The following is a 21,538-nucleotide window of genomic DNA, read 5'->3' on the forward strand; positions in this document are numbered from 1 at the left end:
AATACCAGACAGTGAAATTCTACTTCAATAGCCCGCTATCCTGATCTGCTGATATTTGGTAACAATGGTTAACATATCTCATAAGATCATTTGTGCTGTCTTGCACTCACTGAATCAGCACTCACTGAATCAGCCCTCAATGAATCAGCGCTCACTGAATCAGCCCTCAATGAATCAGCACTCACTGAATCAGCCCTCAATGAATCACTACTCACTGAATCAACCCTCAATGAATCAGTGCTCACTGAATCAACCCTCAATGAATCAGTGCTCACTGAATCAGCCCTCAATGAATCAGCGCTCACTGAATCAGCCTTCACTGAATCAGTGCTCATTGAATCAGCCTTCACCAATAAGGCGTACATATTTATGTACTGTACACTTTGGAAGTTTATCAGTAAGGTAAATGACCGAAAATTTCAATAAAGAAATGAATCCTTAAAGACAAATATAGCTCAGCTATTTTGACTGTAACATTTAACTTGTCTTTAATATCCAACAAGATATGATCATCATCAAACCTGCAATTCTTCACACTTCCCCAAGGTCAACGATTCTGCATTGACACTTCTGACTTGGAAGTGAACTGAATCAAAAATGATTAGTCCCCTCTGGAGAGATTATCGTTCATTGTATCGTTCAGCTGTCTTCATAGTGTACATGTACAGGCATACACAATTTATTTATTTATTTGATTTTTGTTTTACATTGTACTCAAGAATATTTCACTTATACGACGGCCGCCAGCATAATGGCGGGAGGAAACTCACGACCATCCACAGGTTGCTGACAGACCTTCCCACTTACAGCCGGAGAGGAAGCCAGGATGAGCTGGACTTCAACTCAACGCACAGACATACACAAATTCTATGAATGAACTTCTGATTTCTAAATGGAGTACATACTATTATTTTCTATCCATTAACCTCATTATACACATACACATCCATGTAGGACCAAGCCTTTCTAACGACATCAACCTGTCTTCCTTATGAGCCCAGGGAAGCATCATTTTATTCATTAATACAACGATCCGCAGGTTGCTGGCTTTTCAATGTACGCCTGAAGATTAAACCTGCATGAGATGAAGATGAACATACAGCACCCAAATTGGTGAAAAGCCCCTGGATCAATGCGCGGCCCTAGCAAGCTGATCACTATAGCACAGAAGCCCACTACCACTTGGATTTCTTGATTACAGCTTTATGATACGTTCTGGGATGACAACAAGTTTCCATTAATTAAAATATAAACTATATTAGATGAAAGTTTCAGATAGAATGTGTGGTTGTGAATGATTTGAATGAAATGAATGACTCATTCAAGGCACAGTCAATGAAACCTTCAGTGCATTCAACAAAAAAATAGAAAAAAAAATACATGTAATACTGTCACCTGGTTACAGTTAGGGGGTCTGGCTAAAAGTTGGGTAAAGTCACCATGCACAACAGATGTTTCCAATCTAGAAGGCAGTCTAAGACCAGGAGATCTGCTAGCTGTCAAACATTTGTGACCTACTTCATCACTCTTACATAATCATGTGACTCACTCATTCAAATGTAAGGATAAATTATATCTAGATGCCTTATTAAGCATTATGGGAGACGCAGTAAAATTCTGAACACTGAAGACAGAAAGATAAAAAGCTAGAATTAACTCTACTTAATCCTTGATTCTTGATCAGTAGCAATTGGCAACATCATTATAAGTTAAATTGTTTGTGTTTTCAGAGTTTATTGTTGGTTTCAACCACTTTTTGGTCAAGTGTGTCTCATGCCACATCCATGCCACCATATATGGATGAACTTCACACATTTACAAGGATTTAAGTTTTGATACATTAGTGAACTGGCAAGACATGGCTGTAATCCGGGGAATCAATGTACATTTGATGCCAGAGTGGGGGTGTCCTAGGCCCAGTGGTTCAGAAATGTATTAGTTAATACCAGTATTAAGTCATAGTTAGGTGTACACCTATCGTTTACGTTCTTATCATTATTCATTCAATTTTGTGAGCTTGCTTCAGTCCAGACAATTTGACTTCATATTTTGCAGTAAAATTCCCCTATACCTGAAGTTGTTTGCTAGCTTATTCATTTATCCCCATGTCACATGATTTGGCGGCCAGGTTGGATTTTATATGAAATTGTTTAAACATCTTCTTCTCTAGAACGATTGAACGGCCTGTTCTCAATTATGATATGCAGGTAGACCACTGGTAGTTACAATAAGTTTGAGAAAATCATTGACTTCTGGTAAAAACTGTGGAAGATCACTAGTGGTCAAAGTTGTAATGTCACAACTGGTTTTGAAATTTCAATTTTGTTTTACTTATTTTGAGCTGCTGATTATGAATCTGTTTTTTTTTTTTTTTGTCTAACTATTTGAGATATAGTCAAAGAACTTGAGTTTAGTTACGTAATTTCAATGCCCTGTAACTCGAGAACAATGGGAGCTCCAAATGTGAAAGTTGCACCATTTTACAGCCCAAGACACACTTTTTCTGTAATATGTCAATGGACTTGAGATATGATCATTTGTTTTCTCGCTGGAAGCGTTTAAATGAGTTATTTTTTCTTCTTGGAAATAGAATGTTAATCCTATTGCTTTAACACTGAACTAGATGGCAACCAGACTAGGTTTATGCTACTACTATTTGGCTTAATGCTTTTTGCTGCACTGTCCATGATTTCCCGAGCCGGCCGTGTGATACATACAGCTATGCTGTCTTCCATTTGCTAGTGTAGAATGATAACTACAACAACAAACGACACAGACCCTGACCAAAACTGCTTTGCAGTTCTCGTTTAAATTGAAAATTTTAGCCAAACTCAGCAGGCAATGCAATTGTCCAAAGTCAACAGATTTAGTTCATAACAGATTTAGTTTATATTAAATACACTGTTACACAATTTTGGTGGGGCTAAGTACAAAATAAAAGGCATGGTTAAATCTGGTATTAAGTCTTACAACACTTTTGTACAACTGGGTCCAGACTCCACACGTCTACGTTCCACAATTATTTCAAGTCACCTTAAATTATCCTTCCCTTATACTTATCAAACTACAGTATTGATATGTCCCAAAAATAAATGTTTGACAAGGTACTCAATGTCCAGAAATAGACTGCTGCAAGTAATTCACATTCCAGATACATTAATTAAACACAATACATTTTTATTACATTTATGACTTAACCTCTTGGGCCGTTGTTGCCTAAATGGGCTAATGGGTCTCCCAAGTGACAACAGATCCATTTATGAATGATGTGGGTTTGCTCAAATGTATTGCTGTAAATGTATGTCAGAAAGTTTGTCAGGAAGTACCAGGGATACAGGGATATTTTCAGTAAAGAAAAATCTTAACTACAGAAATAACTATACTCGATTTGGCCACCGATAAATGAATGTTGAAAAAACGTGAGAAAACTGAATTCGTAGAGCTAGCCTTTCTAAAACATATTAAAAAACTTTTCTCAGGCAATCGGCCGTCACAGTATTGTACATGGTCCAATTTCCATTACCTAGCCACTGCACATTCACATATCACTGAGCCTCTTAACAATAAACAAGCTGGATCACCATGTATTGAACAAAGATGGTGTATTGGCTCAATTCATTACCCTAGTAGCATGCAGTGTTTTACTTATTCAGCTAAAAACAAAGCAAGGTTAAAATACAGTTATTTTATAAGTTTGTGGAGGTGACATGATAGAGGGCGGTGTTTGTAACTGTCCCCACATTATCTATAATTGGTCGGTCAGTAGTAAGATCTAGCTAATACTGTAAAAGTGTCAAATCAGCGGAACCAAGAGAAAGTCCATTCAAATTAGAATTTAAAAGATTATTCCGTTGGGGAGAGAAAGTAAGGATAGAAATCTACTGAATCAAAGGTCCTATTATAAATTTCTACTACTAATATGTCCGTCAAATAAACAAGCCCATTTTGAAGGAACCAAATGTCATGTGACTTCCTCTCATATTGGGCAAATGCAGAAATCAGAAGGTTAAGCGAAACAAAGTGCCATTTTTCATGGAAAGCAAAGCAGAAAAGGGACGTAAAAGAAAACTGCAGTATTAAATAAAACAATATTAAAGATGAAAAGAAAACCTCCACGATAAAACTAGATAATGGGCATGAATAAATGCATGTTATTATTTCAAAATAATCGCATTATTAAATGTATTTACATGTCTTACATTTCAAGCTGTAACATGGATTGGATTAGAACTATATAGATAATATACAACATAAAACTTAGCTCAGTTTGTAAAGTATATTTTAGTTAATACGGGCTTCAAAATGCTAGGGAAATTCTTTTTAAACTCAATTTTTGTAAAAAAAAAAATCTACATTTTTGGACTTTCAGTTTGTAAAATTTGGACTTCTAAGAATCCCTGGGTATGTCAGAAAGTTTGACATTAGCTCTGTCGAAGTTAGCTAATTAGGTTCTTGGGTTTCACCAGAAACATTCACCAAATGACCTAAATGTTATACCATAATTTCTCAACCTTTTTGCATATAAAAGAGCAAATTTTAATCTAACTTTTGCACCAACATAGTTCAATTTTGGCAAACTTCATGGCTTCACAAAAGTGTTAATGATTTTAGACAGAGTTGTGCCTTCAAAATGTCCCCATAGTCTTTCTATAGAGGATAACAATGAATGATCAGCTTGGAGAGTTCTCAATTAAATTCCACAAATGTATAATAGACACCACTGTCATGGATATATAAATATTTACAGGCACAAAAGCTGAAAGAAGATATATTTCTGATATATAATTTATAGAATTTGTTTCAGTTTATGCTAGAAACAAAATTAATATACGAAGTCAATGGGCCAGGATTTTCCTCCTGGCCTGCACATGTAGATGTAACTGTTGATACAAAGGTGCATGTAAGGGGAGCTGAGCTATGCCATAGCCCAGAAAATCTGTTTACTGGTGAATGTTAATGACAAAGATATCAATTATTTGTAGATAATGGTGGTTATCCTACGCTGTAACAAGAAGCTGAATATTTAATACCTGAACATGTAGCAGGAAGAATAGAAGCTGGCTAATGATCCTCCTGACAAAGCTTCCCATTACTATCCTAACATGCAAACTGCTGTTCTGTCCAAATAGGATATATCTGCTTGTAAGTGAATAAGAATATTGGTGACTGTTTGAAACAATAAAAAATACATATACACTGCCAGTATACATACATTTTTCATATCACTGCATACATGAGTAACACTAGATTATGGACTAAATATGGATTAAATATGCGTGTTAATGAAGCAAATATATGTACCCGTATCTGGTAACTTAGATACAACATTAAATTTCTGTACTATTGTAAAATTTAACAGTACAAGTAACTGACATATGGCTTTGGGCTAGAAGTTGTCTCTTCAAATTCCTTTCACAAGAATGAGGAAATGGGTTTGCTAGCCTAAGTTCATTCATGAAGATATCTGTGCCATACAATTTCTACCCTCCTGCACAAGGCGATTGTAAGCTACATATATGTTCACTGTAGTGTAATAAACTGTTAAGTACAACTGCTTGAACTCCCTTGAAGACATCATGATTATTGTATTAATTAAAGGATAGGCACATATATGATACATACTTTTCAGTGTGTATTGGCCTGGTGGCTGAGTGGCCTAATGGCTTCTTTTAGAAATGTGGTCAACAATGAGGTGTATTTTGAATGTAGCTCTTGCTTCTGCTTTATGCCAAATTATGCCTATTCCAATAAACTTGATTATGCTAAATAATAAAAAAAATAAAAAAATGACACTACAGCTAAGAGGCTTCTGGGACGACCTGGATCCTGACACTATGGAACCCAGACTTCTGGGACAGCCTGAATCCTGACACTACAGTTACCCGACTTCTGGGACAACCTCAATCCAAACACTTTGGATTCCAGAATTCTTGGACAGCCTGGATCATGACACAAGGATCAAGATTTTTGGGACCATCTGGAACCTGACACTACAGTTACCAGATTTCTCAGACAACCCCCTGAAACTATGGCCCCCAGACTTCTGGGACAATCTGGAACCTGACACTACAGTTACCAGATTTCTCGGACAACCCCCTGACACTATGGCTCCCAGACTTCTGGAACAATCCGGAGCCTGACATTACAGTTACCAGACTTCTGGGACAATCTGAATCCTGACATTATGGTTACCAGACTTCTGGGGCAATCTGGAGCCTGACACTACAGTTACCAGATTTCTCGGACAACCCCCTGACACTATGGCTCCCAGACTTCTGGAACAATCCGGAGCCTGACATTACAGTTACCAGACTTCTGGGACAATCTGAATCCTGACACTACAGTTACCAGACTTCTGGAACAATCTGGAACCTGACACTACAGTTACCAGACTTCTGGCACCATCTGAATCCTGACATTACGGCTCACAGACTTCTGGGACAATCTGGAACCTGACACTACAGTTACCAGACTTCTGGCACAATCTGAATCCTGACATTACGGCTCACCGACTTCTGGGACAATCTGGAGCCTGACACTACAGTTAACAGACTTCTGGCACAATCTGAATCCTGACATTATGGTTACCAGACTTCTGGAACAATCTGGAACCTGACACTAAAGTTACCAGACTTCTGGCACAATCTGGAACCTGACACTACAGTTACCAGACTTCTGGCACAATCTGAATCCTGACATTACGGCTCACAGACTTCTGGGACAATCTGGAACCTGACATTAAGGTTACCAGACTTCTGGCACAATCTGGAACCTGACACTACAGTTACCAGACTTCTGGCACAATCTGAATCCTGACATTACGGCTCCCAGACTTCTGGGACAATCTGAATCCTGACATTATGGTTACCAGACTTTTGGAACAACCTGCATCAAGACACTGTAAATCCCAGACTTCTGGGACTTCTGTATCCTGACTTGTTGTACTCACCTGTATGGATGCGGGTATGCTGCTGAAGGTGAGAGAGTTGTTTAAAGGCTTTGTCACAGTAGTTGCACTGGTGCTTGCGCTCATTGCTGTGTACTAGATGATGCTGCGCTAACTGCTGCTTGCTGCGGAAGCCTTTGTAGCACTTGGGGCAGACAAAGCAGCGTTCCTTGCCCACTTCCCCAGTGGGGCTCATCACCTGGTCAGACAGTGACTGGACTGAGGGTAAGTTCAGACTCATGTTCATGTCGCCCTGACTAGGCGTGCTCACACGTATCTGAGGGTTGCCCTGGTGGGAACTGATCTGGTGCTCTGATGAGATGGGCACCCCGTGGGGGTGGCTGTTCTGGGGCAGGTGGGGAGGGGCAGAGTGGGGTGACAGCTGGTGATTCGGGGAGCCAGACTGGTGCGTCGCACCGTCCATCGGCGATGGTGTCATGTGCACCGGCGGTGTCGTGCGATGGTCCATCGGCAGTGGAGGAGAGTTCTGCATCTTCTGAAACACCAATCATAAGTTTGTGTGGTTATTAATGTTGTTCTCATTTACATTTTGATTCAAAAGGAAGTGAGGCTACTTGCCAGAACTAGCCTTTTGGTAACCCCTTCGGAGTGGTGATGGCTGTCAAATCAACTTTGCTGGGGAGAAAGCCCAAAATGGGGGCGCCAAACTGGTCAAGCATCATCGTATGTTCATCAATGACATCATTTCTGAATATTTCTGAACACTGATGGAAATATGCCTAAAAAGGGAGGGTTATTAAAAAAATATATAAAATATGCCACAATTTACACCTCAAAGCTGAAAACCATTTTTCTCAATTTTCTGGCATATCTTTCTTCATTGTCCTTAAAACCATACTCTTTGTTGTATAGTACCCTGCCATGTATCCTTCAACATCTGACACACGGAGGTGCTGAAGAAACTTTATGTAAAACACATTGCTGCTAGACCAATGAGAAGGTCACATTCATGATAAATAGATGCATGTGGCTATGTATACATATATAGGGCTACATCCACTTACATGCAGATTTGATGGGCTCTCTCTTCTGTCTCCTGTGCAAACAGGGAACTCCAAAAGCAGCTTCTGCATGCCCTAATAATTTAACTTTACACCAAAATCGCTAAAGGTACATGTAAGCTGGGGCCTCCGTGGCTCAGTCGGTTAGCGCGCTAGCGCAGCGTAATGACCCAGGAGCCTCTCACCAATGCGGTCACTGTGAGTTCAAGTCCAGCTCATGCTGGCTTCCTCTCCGACCGTAAGTGGGAAGGTCTGCCAGCAACCTGCGGATGGTTGTGGGTTTCCCCCGGGCTCTGCCCGGTTTCCACCCACCATAATGCTGGCCGCCGTCGTATAAGTGAAATATTCTTGAGTACGGCGTAAAACACCAATCAAAAAAAAAAAAACAAAAAAAAAAACATGTAAGCTACTTAATCCAGTAGCATCTTACTTTCAAGCATCACATATGATATGAGGCAATTTTATTAGTGTTGGAGCATAAAGATGTCAGAATGTATTAATATGCTGTGAACATATTAGTGTTGAAGACCCACATTAAGGTAGTAAATCATGACTGATTTTGACAGCAATCTGATGGGGGACGGAGATCCTCAGGGCATGTGTATGTTTTGTTTCACTTCATAACTTCTGCTAGGTGTAAATACCAGCTAAATGAGCCAGAGCCAAAGTTTTCTGAAAAACATCCATAACAAACTAAACGGTACTGTCGTAAAACTGAACTAAAGAAGGAAGACAATAATGTACTGTATTTTGATACGCATTTTCTACGGTAAACACATCACTTGAAAGAATCACACAATTTAATTAAGGAGAAAAAATTCATACAACTAGATCATATACACTGTAACATGTAGTTAGCCATTACAATAATATCCAATGCTCTCACTACATATCCATTAAAAGTAATGACAAACAGAATTTAAAACCAAACTGCAACACACTATGGTGTAGCTAAAATTTAAATTTGCAGAGTTAAAATTATATTTAAAACTATCATTTGGAATCACTTCAACCAATTACACTGTACCATGATGAAGACAAATCATAATGAGATACATCAAGAGACAGACAATTCCGAAGACAAACACTAAGCTTTGTTGAAACTATTTCATGTGCAGATAGCATCAGAGCATTACATGTGAGAAAAATCAACTTAACACCCAAGTACATCAGTTGTGGATGTTAAATTGCTGAGAATAATTTGTATTTATCTAAAATTACCTGCTGTTATCTTAAAATAGATCAGGCCACACAATAGAAACACTGTACATGAACTTCATATTCTGTTATATTAACCAGTTATACTTGGGAGATTTTCAAGTTTTTATGTAACCCTAATTATTCTATTTCTGATCAGGTTTTTCACAAAACCTGTACCACTCAAAAAAAAACCTGAATGTGCCTTCACAGAGCACTTTGATCACATAATCACATGATGTCATGGTTGAGATATGAAAAGAGAAAGACAAAGGAGTCCCATACTCCTAAATAATGTCATGCAAAATCAAAACACCACCATCATTTAATACTGCTTTTGGTTCAAAACACTGGAAAAATTATTTTGAAGGAAAAGACCTCTAAAAATCGAAATAGGCATCACTTAATAGACCACTTAAAACTATGCATAAATATACTTTCATTTATTTTTTTAGATTTTATTGAAGGGAGATAAGGGAGTTCAAACATTTGAATTCTAAGGTGAGCTTTATGGACCATACTATAAGAGTTCAGGAACTGACGTCACGGGAAGATTTTCCAACTCTAATCTCAAACCTGTGAGTTGGAATAACTCTTTTTAACCATGACTAAAAGATTACTGAAATAATATTAAATAATGTCAATAATAATGAAAAAAAAAAGCTGATGCGACTTCCTAGATACCATCAGTGTGGCTCTTAAAGCCCACCATAGAATTCAAATGCCTTTCAACATTCTTCAATAAATCTAAAAAAAATAAATGAAAGCATTTTTACACATAGTTTAAAGTTGTCTGATGAACTTTATATTTTAGCTTTCTATTACTTTAAGCACTTTAAGTGAATAGCCCACATGTCTAGTTGTTTACAACTGATGTGTGTGGTGATGTATTATTGATGGTTTCAAGCTTTAAAAATCCAGTTGTACGTAAAGTTTCTACTGGTTCATTTGTTCTTTTAGAAGTCCTCTGGGATAAGCACACAGTACAATTTGATGGAGTTAACCTCTTTTTACAAAGGTTTCAATCATTTATTCTGTATGTACGCAAACCAAGATAAAACTAAATTTAATTTAAACTGAACTACTGTGATGTAGTGGAATATTCAACAAAAGAAAGGCAATCATTTGTGTTTCAAGCATTCATTAGAAGGGCAGATTCAGGGTTACGTCTAGAATTTTTGATGCCAGTCCTCAGCATATTTCAAAATCAAATGGCAAAACAAAAAATTAAGATCTACAGATTTGCAGCAATACAATGTTTTAAAAAAGGAAAAAGGGTAAAATTTCTATATTAATGGGCTCTTAAGGAGAAAGTCAATTACAGGGTGCCACAAAAAAATGACAACCAAAATGTAATGTCAAATGGTAAAATTTAATTTGATTTCTTCTGAGTTTTGCCTATTTGAGTTTGAAGGGCACAAAGAGACGGCATAAAACACTGAATTGTTTCAATCATATCCCAGGGCTTGTGAAATATCAGGTAAGGGTCAATGAGTTATGTGGCCTACTTGTGTGTAATAACCTATATCTCCAATCAATGCCCTGCACAATAACAAATTCATCATGCCTCACAAATGATAATACTTTCCATGTGTAGATGTACGTATGATTTTATGTGTATGTATGATGTCAAACCTTGTTGGGGCAATGGTACTGTCATGCCTAACAACCATCCATGACAGCACAGTTGGTACAGCATCTTCTTCAGGAGCAGTAGACCCAGGGTCAATCCTGGATCGGGTCACACTTGAGACGTTAAGAGAGAAAGTTGTAGCTTCCTCGCTTGGTGTTGAGCATTAATGGGGCAGTGCAACGACTGGTTGACCCGTATCAGTATAATGGCTCGTGTGGGGTGGCTTACTTGCCCTCGGTAAGTCGTCTCAGTGAAGCAGCACTAGATAAAAAAGCGGTGGAAATCTGTCCTGGATCAAGGAGGCACATTACATGCACTCTAAGGACTCCTTCGTCGTCATATGACTGAAAAATTGTTACGTACGATGATAAACCCCAAGCACTCACTCACTCATTCATTCCTAACAAAAGATAATGTCCATGTATCCCATAAAAGGAACTTACTTCTCTCTTTTTACAACTTTCCTAATAGATTTATAACAGTGTTCACGTGCATTTGTGCCTTATGAATCCAAAGCTCAAAATTGTACATCACTAACTATTTAACTACACAGCTGGAATAAGTTCAGTTTTAGCATGTATGACTGCAGGTAACTTAAATTACCTGAAAAGAATTTCTAAGCAGTTTGAGCAACAAAAGCTGATTTATCACTAAATTTTGCCATTTGATTGGGTTGATGTAAAATAAGCAGCCAATTACCACTTACATAATTAACCACGAGTTATATTTAATTTTTCCAAAATGGTATGGAATGTTAATTTTGTCAAATACAAACGCAAGTTCAACATCTTCTTGTGGATAACATTTTAATATCCAAATCTGGCTCCCAATGCATTTTGAGGGATTAAATTCACCATGGCTTGCAAGGGCATTATGAGTCCCTGTATAGTACATTCATCCAGCTCATCCAGCTCCGGCTGTACGTGGGAAGGTCTGCCAGCAACCTGCGAACGGTCGTGGGTTCCTAAATTGTTACAGTTGACAAGAATCAAGCTGTCTTAAGAAGAATTTATATCATTACTTACACGTGCTTATTCTAATACACTGCAGGACAATTTGAATAGCTAAAGTGTGTGTTTTGTGGAATACACAAAAGGATTCTCATACTTTTCGTTGGCACTATCGTTTCCACAATCAAATTTCCGGAATCCTACTGGGAGTCAATTAAGCCCTGCACATCTCACACTAACAATGATTCTGCTGGATTGTAGCAATTTGAAATTTTTTTTCTTCAGAAAATCAAAAACTGTGTTGTGTATTGGTATTAAAAATATTCCATTTAAAAACACGCCAGTTCAAAGAGTATATACAAAGAAAAAAAGATACAGGATGACCCAGTAGCTTGTCGGGCATTTCATCGCATGTTTCTGCAGATATATCAAGTTTTAATACCTATCCTGGCTGTACCTGACATACAGTAGACTGATCACAGGGCAGTGAGTGAGTGAGTGCTTGGGGATTAATGTCGTACTCAACAATTTTTCAGTCATATGACGACAAAGGAATCATTAGGGTGCATGTACGTGTAATGTGCCTCCTTGTTGCAGGACGGATTTCCACCGCTCTTTTATTTAGTGCTGCTTCACTGAGACAACTTACCGAAGGCAAGTAAGCCGCCCTGCCCGAGCCATTATACTGATACGGGTCAACCAGTCGTTGCACTATCCCCTTCATGCTGAGCGCCAAGCGAGGAAGTTACAACTTCCTCTTTTAAAATCTTAGGTGTGAATCGATCAAGGATTGATCCTGGATTCCTACGGTCCCGACTGATCACAGGGGAGTATTTGTATGTATATGTATGCTTGGGGTTTTATGTCACACTGAACAATTCTTCAGCCGCATGACGATAAGGAGTCAATGGTTATGATTACAATTACTGTGTCTTCCAGTGACAGGGCAAACGCATTCTGCAAAAGTCCTGCCGTCACTGAAGTATCATGCCAAAGACACCAGACATGACACCCCCTTCCAATCACATTATACTGACACCAAGCCAATCAGTTCTGTTTCCTTGCTCTAACCTCTCACTGCTGAGCGCCAAGTTTTGGTAGCAACAAATACCATTTTTAAAGTCTTTGGTAAAACCCCACCCAGGTTTGATCCCGTGTCTCTCGACATCGACGTCAACGCTCTTAACTATGGAAGCAGCATGAGTATTTGTAACATCATACTTCATAACACTGACGATCAGACACAGGCTATATTCAAGAATTTAACTGAAGATCATCAGAAGATACAAAACACAAAAAAACCTACTAATTTTCACAGTCTACATCACATTTGAGTCCCTCATAGATAGATTCTACTTTTTTTAATATCAAAACTGTTGAGGTTAAGATAACACTGATGTCAAAACCCTGAATCACCTACAATTTCTCCCACAACAGAGATTTTTACAGGCAAATAAATGTCACAAAATATTATATTTGGTGCTGACACTTACAACTTTCCAGTAGAATATCATCCCTGTTCCAAGCAAACCACTGCTGGAGTGTCAAATGGTAAATCAGAAATGCTATAAACCAAACTGGGTGGAATTACTTCCTAATTACGTCACAAGGCCTTCCAATTAAGCTTGGGAAATCTGTATCTTGCAGTGTCTTGCAGTCAAAATCGATATAAATTCCGCAAAAGGAACGGTATTCCTGATTATACACTGCATAACCTAAACAAACTGAATTAAATCAAACTGCTCAAACCAGCACACAATACTATACATGTGGACTGAAATTAAAAACCAAATCTGGTACATGTATGTCCACAGCCATGTTCAATGTTGCATCCATTTTAGCATAATTCAACAGTATAATTTTGAAATGGCAATCAGTACTGATTGACAAAACAGCTGAGCATGCTTAGGGCTTAAGGTCACCATTTTAACATCAATTTTTATAACTTTCCACATAACCCCGTAAGAAACACATGATTTTTTACACTACTTGAAATACTGTGCCTCCCAAATTTAACTGATACTGAATTCTCTGCAATCATCAACACTATTACATCAATATCCTCCTATAACTATTACAGGAGTTTATATTTAAATTTGTCTAATGCTAGTGTTCCAACTAAAAAGATAGACTTTTTTAAAATAAATTTAGCTTGGTTCTAAATGCTTTCCAACACAGAGCCAATAAAACTGATGCACACTGACCTAAAGAAACACTCTTTATTTCAACTCACTCCTCAGTAAAGGAGACTTCCAGAATTGCTTTATTCCGGCCTAAGTTGGGAATGTTAAAATGCATTTTCAAAAGCACAAAAAGGCCTTAAAATGATATTCATGCCAATACTTATGTTTTTCACAAAAGGTCTTAAAATGACTATACTGTGAGACTTTGGCAAAAATCAATCAGTGCAAATCCAATCCAATTTTTGTTATTATTTTAAAACAGCCCAAATAAGTTCCACATAATATCAGCTTCATCTGTGCACGTGCTACCTTTCAAAATTAACTTTTTCAAACTTATTCTGTCTGTTATTTTCTGAAAGTAAGTAAATTTGAGCTATTCTCGGTAAATTGAGCAAATTTTACTTGATTAGCCAAAATGGAGTTGCCAAAAATATTCTCTGTAAAATAAGTCTAAGTGGCAAATTAAGACCGATTAATCAATAATTAAAGTGGATATATCAGCAAAATGTTACACTTTAAAACTTTAGATGCAGTAAACACACTCAAATTCCCATAAAATTTCAGCAGTAAATAACACAACATGGTTTTTCATCCACTTTTCACTCTTCTGTACAGTGCTACAGATTATGCAGCAAGGCAACAAGTGAAAATTTCCATAAAATTACCTGTTATGTTGTGTACAGGAAGCTTGTTATGGGGAAAAGTAGCAGCTTTCAGAATAAAAGTAAAATTAAGATACAAGTACAAAATGGCATATTTTTTCCAGTATTACCAGAACCCAGTAGTCAGATCCTGGAGAATTTAAAAGGCCTTTTTTCAGCAGTTGCTGAAAAGGTTAACTTTGCTGAACTTCATGCATTCAATAATTAATGTTTCTTAAAATTATACATATTTCAATATTTGGCTTGTAGGCCAAATGATCATGCCTTATTCATGTTGCTTAAGGAGCTGAAGTCCACATGTATGTACATAAATTCACAAATTGATCAGGTTATATTTTGTGGAAAAGCCAGAAGAGACAAACAAGGAAAAAATATTGCTAATAGCCGGTAGGAAAAATGACCAACATTTGTTCTGCTTTGAATTTAAAATGTTAACCAAACAGAAAATTACCTACACACATATACAGGTAAATTTATGTACAATGTTTGTAGATGTGTGAAACATGAACAAAGTTATTATCATCTGACATTTCAAAACTCTTCGCTCCTACAAAAGGCAGCAGCTTTTCAGGTAATCTGCTTCCTGCCTGAAATTGTTTGACACTTTCATACTGGGTTAAAGTAAGGTTAATTATTCTGAGTAAAACAAAATTATACCCCAGGTAATTTAATGACATCTACCACTGTCAAAATATGGAAGATATTTACATCAAACAAATTGACGAATTTATGATTTCTTCACCCCTTAAAAGTGAGGTAGTGTAAAGTTGTTTGATGTACATGTAGTACAAAAAATCGGTACATGTACATGTACTTGTATCTTAGAGTTAAATGTGAAACAGAAAGAAATCATGTGCATGGTTCTTTCCTTTTATACATGTGAAGTTTAGAATAATTACACTGTAAACACTACATGGTTCATGGGGATGAGTTAAACACATACAGTATAGCAGTCACATGAAGGTATAATATATTTGATTGTTGTTTAGAATCATGCTGAACAGCTGGATACAGAGCACATATATAAAACGCAATAAAATGCAAATACATATTGACGTTAATGTGATATTGTATGGATATATATATATATATACATGTGTATCATCAATTACAATAATAATACTCGTGTAGTTCCAATATTTTTAAAGACTTCCAAATATAAAATGATAAATAAATTAAAGTACCTCCAAGCAAATTACAAAAAAGCTGAATCATTAAAAAAAATTAAAAAGTAACAAGAAATCATCCAAACCTTTTTTTCAGACTAATGAACTCACCTTGACAAGACACTTTGGCCAAGTGCTTTAAAAAGTCATGTACATATGTATTAGCGATGGAAACAGCTTGTCAAAAAGTCAAAATGGCTCCGTGGTAAATGTTCATGAGATATGCTGTCAACCCACTGCGCAAACAGGTTTCACTGCTGTTGTTGACAAATAAATTAAATAAACAAACAGCAGCTGAGGACCTGTGTAGTGTCTTTTAACACTCAAAGTGGTCAGGTAAGATTAAATCCAAGTATAACACAGACCATTAGCCCCGTGATCATAAAGAAGTGTTCCAGTTGAGAACAGAAGACGACCTGATCTGCGTGCTGAATCTGAAGCCTTCTCATTGGTCACCCCAGCCCCGGTCATTTGACCGCTTAATGCTGACTAAGTGGACTTACATCTGCATAACCTTATCTCTGCACAAAAAGCACTGGTACTCAAATAGTGTTCATACAATTAAATAGCCTGCTAAATAAATTGTACGTTCACAGTACAAGTGGAAGAGGGGGGAACAATCTCAAAATAGTGGTCAGCAGAGTAGAACAGCGATTTTCACACCTAAATGTCTATGATCTTTACCAATGACGTGTACATATGCACAATACGTACACATAAACTACATGTATGTATAATGTTAATATGAAAGTATGAACGTTGTTCTTTGTTGATTGTCACCAAAATGCAGTCACGTACCGATATAAGCAGGAATGAGATGAAACATCACATTAGTAGGGATCATCAAAAGACGAACACAAAATTTCTTCACTGCTACCTTTGATTTTTTTTTCCCACTGATACGTCTTAATTTTCTTCAATGACAGTACCATGTCCGCATATAAATAATTGCAGCCAGTGGAGAAAGCAAAAAGAAGAAAAAAATAGCTTACACCATCACAGCTGACCTGTCAGTCCAATAAAAAACAAGGTGTACTCTGAATTTACTCAAGCAGGAAAATAACTTCCCATTTCAAGCAAAATGCAAATATGTTTAAGCAAGCAGAAATAAATTAACAACTTGATTAAAAAAAACGCACACAAATACCAGAAGTGGAAGTACTGTAAGCATACTAAATTATCTGACCATCTAATGATAGGAAGGAGAGATATGGTGCGCATCAGCTAGAAGCTTCTCAATAAGAGTGTCACTTAAATATTCTCATCACTTCCACACGATCTTCTCTGTAGTCAATCAAACTCAAAGCCCCCCACCCCCCACCCCCAGGTGTATAACCTGGCATACCAGCAAGGAGAGACAAAAAATAACTTGACCATGAATCAAAGCAAATTCCTCACTTCACATTTACAAAGAAAAAAAGTTATACCTTAGTGAATAAATTTACATCCTGACACTGTATACTTATTCTTAAATAATGAGTACACCATATAATTGTAATTATGTAATTACATAGATATGTAAGTTACTGTGGGGAGTTTGGGAGGGGCGTGGTGGTATATGAGGGCATCATGAAGTTAACGAAAAAGTTACACATCTTACAACCTAATTCAGTAAGTATTCACATTCAAGTTTCTCATTATAATTCAACTAATTCTGATAATTCATGTTAAAAAAAAAAACAAAAAAAAAAAAAAACAGCAATATCCACACATTCTAGTTATCTGACTGAGTACTGCAATGGTTTTTCTTGCAGTCATCAGGAAAAAAATGGTCGTTAGGGCCTGCAAGTTGACAATGGGGAAGATCCTGAAATTAACTACATCAGTTCCATGGTTAATTAACAATTAGATATTTATAGTTGTAAATTAGCCTCTGGCGCATTGTGATTCCACAGCAGCACATTCTGCACAGCATTTGTGAAAATAATGCAGCTCCGAGCAGCACCTGTTAGCTCTAGGACGATGCTTTTTGGTCTCAAACATCAGTATCTCACAGGACTTCACATTGGAAAATACATGCACAGCATGTGTGTATAAGAAAAAAGCTCAAGCAGTTATTTATTCAGAAAAAAGATTGGACAACAAAGATGAATGAAGCTGGGACAGGAAAACTAGCTGAACAGGACTAATTCAACCTAGCTGAGTCTGACTGAGGAAGCCTAGCTGAAACTAAGGCAACCAAGCTTAATGTAAGATGACCTAGCTGACCATGGCAAAGACAATCTAGTTAAACCTCACTAAGGCCACCTAGCTGAAGCTAGCTAGGACAACCTAGCTGAACCTAACTAAGACAACCTGGCTAAACCTGACTAAGACAACCTATTTAATCCTGTCTAAGAAAACCTAGCTGAACCCAAGACAACCTACATGTAGCTGAGCCTAAAATAACCTAGTAGATCATGGCTGACAACCTAGCTAATCCTCACTAAGACAAACTAGCTGACCATGGCAGAGACAACCTATGTAACCCTAAGGCAACCTAGCTGAACCTGGCTATGGCAACCTCACCGAAACTGGCTAAGGTGACATAGCTGAGCCTGACTACAGCAACCTATTTAAACCTGACTTGGGCAACCTAGCTGAACCTAGAACAACCTAGCTGAATCAAACTAAGACAGTTTAGCTAAACCTGACTAAGACAACCCAGCTGAACATGACTAAGACAACATTACTGAATCTGACAGACAACCTTAATGAATGTGACTAAGACAGTTTAGCTAAACCTGACTAAGAAAACCTAGATAAACCTAGCTACACCCAAGACAAAGTAACTAAACCTGATTAACACCACCTAGCTGTACATAAGACAACTAACATGTACTTAGGCAAAACAGCTTGACTTCTATAAATGTAAGTGGCCTGGATGCGAAAAGTACAAATGAAACTTTCTTTTTCACATAAAATATACTTTAACCAGGCTGAAGAACTGAATCCCAACCTACAGCATTTAAGACCATTCGAGGTAAGCACTATAAGATCACTCATGCATGGCAGGCTGGCTGTAGTGGAAACCCTTCATTGAAAAGCATCCAAGCAGAAGACCACACAATGCAACTGATCATGTATACACACGACTCTCCATCCAAGCAGGCAGCGAGTATATAAAATAGGTATTTAATTACTGTTCTGTCTTCCACAATAAATGCGACAGATTCAAATCATCAGAAAAGTGTAATTTTATTATCTAATAAGTTAAGCCACAGACTATACTATTCTTTCACTGAATATTTTGTGTATCATTACATATCAGAACTTCTTGATGGCTCACTACATTTCTTATGAATGTTTAGTGAACTTGGCAGCCCCTTACAAGAGTCTTGACATCTGGTCCAACCAATCCTTACCAAACGCTACAACGTGCTCACTCAGGTTACCTCCCCAGAAGTCCTGCTACTATGTCTTGACACCCAGGTCAACCAATCCTTACCAAACGCTACAATGTGCTCACTCAGGTTACCTCCCCAGAAGTCCTGCTACTTTGTCTTGACACCCAGGTCAACCAATCCTTACCAAACGCTACAACGTGCTCACTCAGGTTACCTCCCCAGAAGTCCTGCTTCTATGTCTTGACACCCAGGTCAACCAATCCTTACCAAACGCTACAACGTGCTCACTCAGTTTACCTCCCCAGAAGTCCTGCTACAATGTCTTGACACCCAGAGCAACCAATCCTTACCAAATGCTACAATGTGCTCACTCAGGTTACCTCCCCAGAAGTCCTGCTACTATGTCTTGACACCCAGGTCAACCAATCCTTACCAAACGCTACAACGTGCTCACTCAGGTTACCTCCCCAAAAGTCCTGCTACTATGTCTTGACACCCAGGTCAACCAATCCTTACCAAACGCTACAACGTGCTCACTCAGGTTACCTCCCCAGAAGTCCTGCTGCTATGTCTTGACACCTAGGTCAACCAATCCTTACCAAACGCTGCAATGTGCTCACTCAGGTTACCTCCCCAGAAGTCCTGCTACTATGTCTTGACACCCAGGTCAACCAATCCTTACCAAACGCTACAATGTGCTCACTCAGGTTACCTCCCCAGAAGTCCTGCTACTTTGTCTTGACACCCAGGTCAACCAATCCTTACCAAACGCTGCAATGTGCTCACTCAGGTTACCTCCCCAGAAGTCCTGCTACTTTGTCTTGACACCCAGGTCAACCAATTATTACCAAAATGATACAGGGTGTTACATGTAACTCAAGTTGCCAACAGAGTGTTAACTCAAGTTATCCCGCGTCAACCAGTGCTTACCAAAACACGATACGATGTGCTCACTCAGGTCACCTGCCCAGATGTCATGCTAGAATATCTTGACAACCATGTCAACTGATTCTTACCAAAACGATACAGGGTGTTAACTCAGGTTACCAACAGGGCGTTAACCCAGGTTACCTCCCCAGATGTCATGCTACAATACCTTGACAACCATGTCAACCAATTCTTACCAAAATGATACAGGGTGTTAACTCAGGTTACCAAAAGAGCATCAACCCAGGTTACTTCCCCAAATGTCATGCTACAATGTCTTGACACCCAGGTCAACCAATCCTTACCAAAACGATACAATATGCTCACTCCGGTTACCTCCCCTGATGTCATGCTACAATGTCTTGACACATGACGCTACAACGTGCTCATTGTTACCCCCCCCCCCTCAAAAGATGTCACGCTACAATGTCTTGACAACCACGTCAACCAGTGCTTACCAAAACAATACAGCGTGTTAACTCAGGTTACCAACAGTGTGTTAACTCAAGTCCTTCATTAAAGTTATTTGATTCTACAGATTCTCATAGAAAACATCAACATCCAGTTCAACCAGTCCTTAATAAATGCTATTTAATTGTGTCTCATAGAAGACATTACCATGGTGATCGACGAGTCTTTATTAGATACTAGTAATACCATTATTACAGTCTGCATGTCCTGTCACAAATAGGCTAAACAATCTGCGTTACAGATGGGAATGCTACATGCTATAAGCACAGGCGGTCTTTACGCAGAATTTTCCTTGCCAAGAATGTGTACACCCTTCTACACGAACATTAACTTATAAGTAGCATCCCATTAAAAGTTATATTTCAATGAAAAATAAATTTAATGAAAATATAAAATTTATAAAAACCTCTTACCACATAATAGAAGAGCTCGTCCAAGTTATCGAGCAAGCTGTAGGTTATCATGTTGTTCAGTGTTACAGAGACATTCACTAGATCAACATTACATTTCAACTCGCAACTTGACAGATCACGCTTCTTGTGGGCAGAAATTCATCCCTGCCATCCAAGAGTTTCTACATTGTTGTAGTCAGCCATGCAAGCTTTCAAATCTAAACATGGGATCACAGCAATAAAGATAGAAGAAAAAAAGACCAAATTTAGTGAAATGATAGATTAAGAAATCCAGAAGTCTATTCCAACAATTGTTTGGTCAGACAAGTTCTGCTTTCTACCAATGAAAACACAGAGAGCATAGAATAAACCCAACCATTGGTTAGTTTAATGTTCCAACAAATAAACATTTCATGTTAGAAGTGATGAGTTTCATGTAGAGAGACTGGTACCCCTGACACCATCACAGGCCTCCATTAAAAAAACCGCTGAGGCTGCAAGTGCTGATCATGCAGCTTCTCTTCACCACTGAGCCCTTACCGGAAGAAAACAAGTGAAATCTGCGCACTTGTTTTATGACTAGAAAGTCACGGCTCTGTGAGTAAGATAGGTGTTTGATTGACGCTTGAGTGCCACCGGCTTAGGAAGCCTTCCTTTGTGAGG

The 21,538-nt window shown here is 38.1% G+C and overlaps 1 protein-coding gene across 1 annotated transcript in view; it reads right to left on the bottom strand.

Moving 5' to 3' along the window:
- LOC135475349 (zinc finger protein 467-like) overlaps positions 1-21,538 on the bottom strand; it is a 49,248-nt gene that overhangs the window by 13,896 nt on the left and 13,814 nt on the right. The window contains exon 2 of the mRNA XM_064755209.1: positions 6,950-7,442. Within this exon, the coding sequence (XP_064611279.1) occupies positions 6,950-7,442 (493 nt within the window). The remainder of the gene's footprint in view (positions 1-6,949; positions 7,443-21,538) is intronic.

Source organism: Liolophura sinensis, chromosome 9 (assembly GCF_032854445.1).
Source record: "Liolophura sinensis isolate JHLJ2023 chromosome 9, CUHK_Ljap_v2, whole genome shotgun sequence".
NCBI classification, from domain to species: Eukaryota; Metazoa; Mollusca; class Polyplacophora; order Chitonida; family Chitonidae; genus Liolophura; species Liolophura sinensis.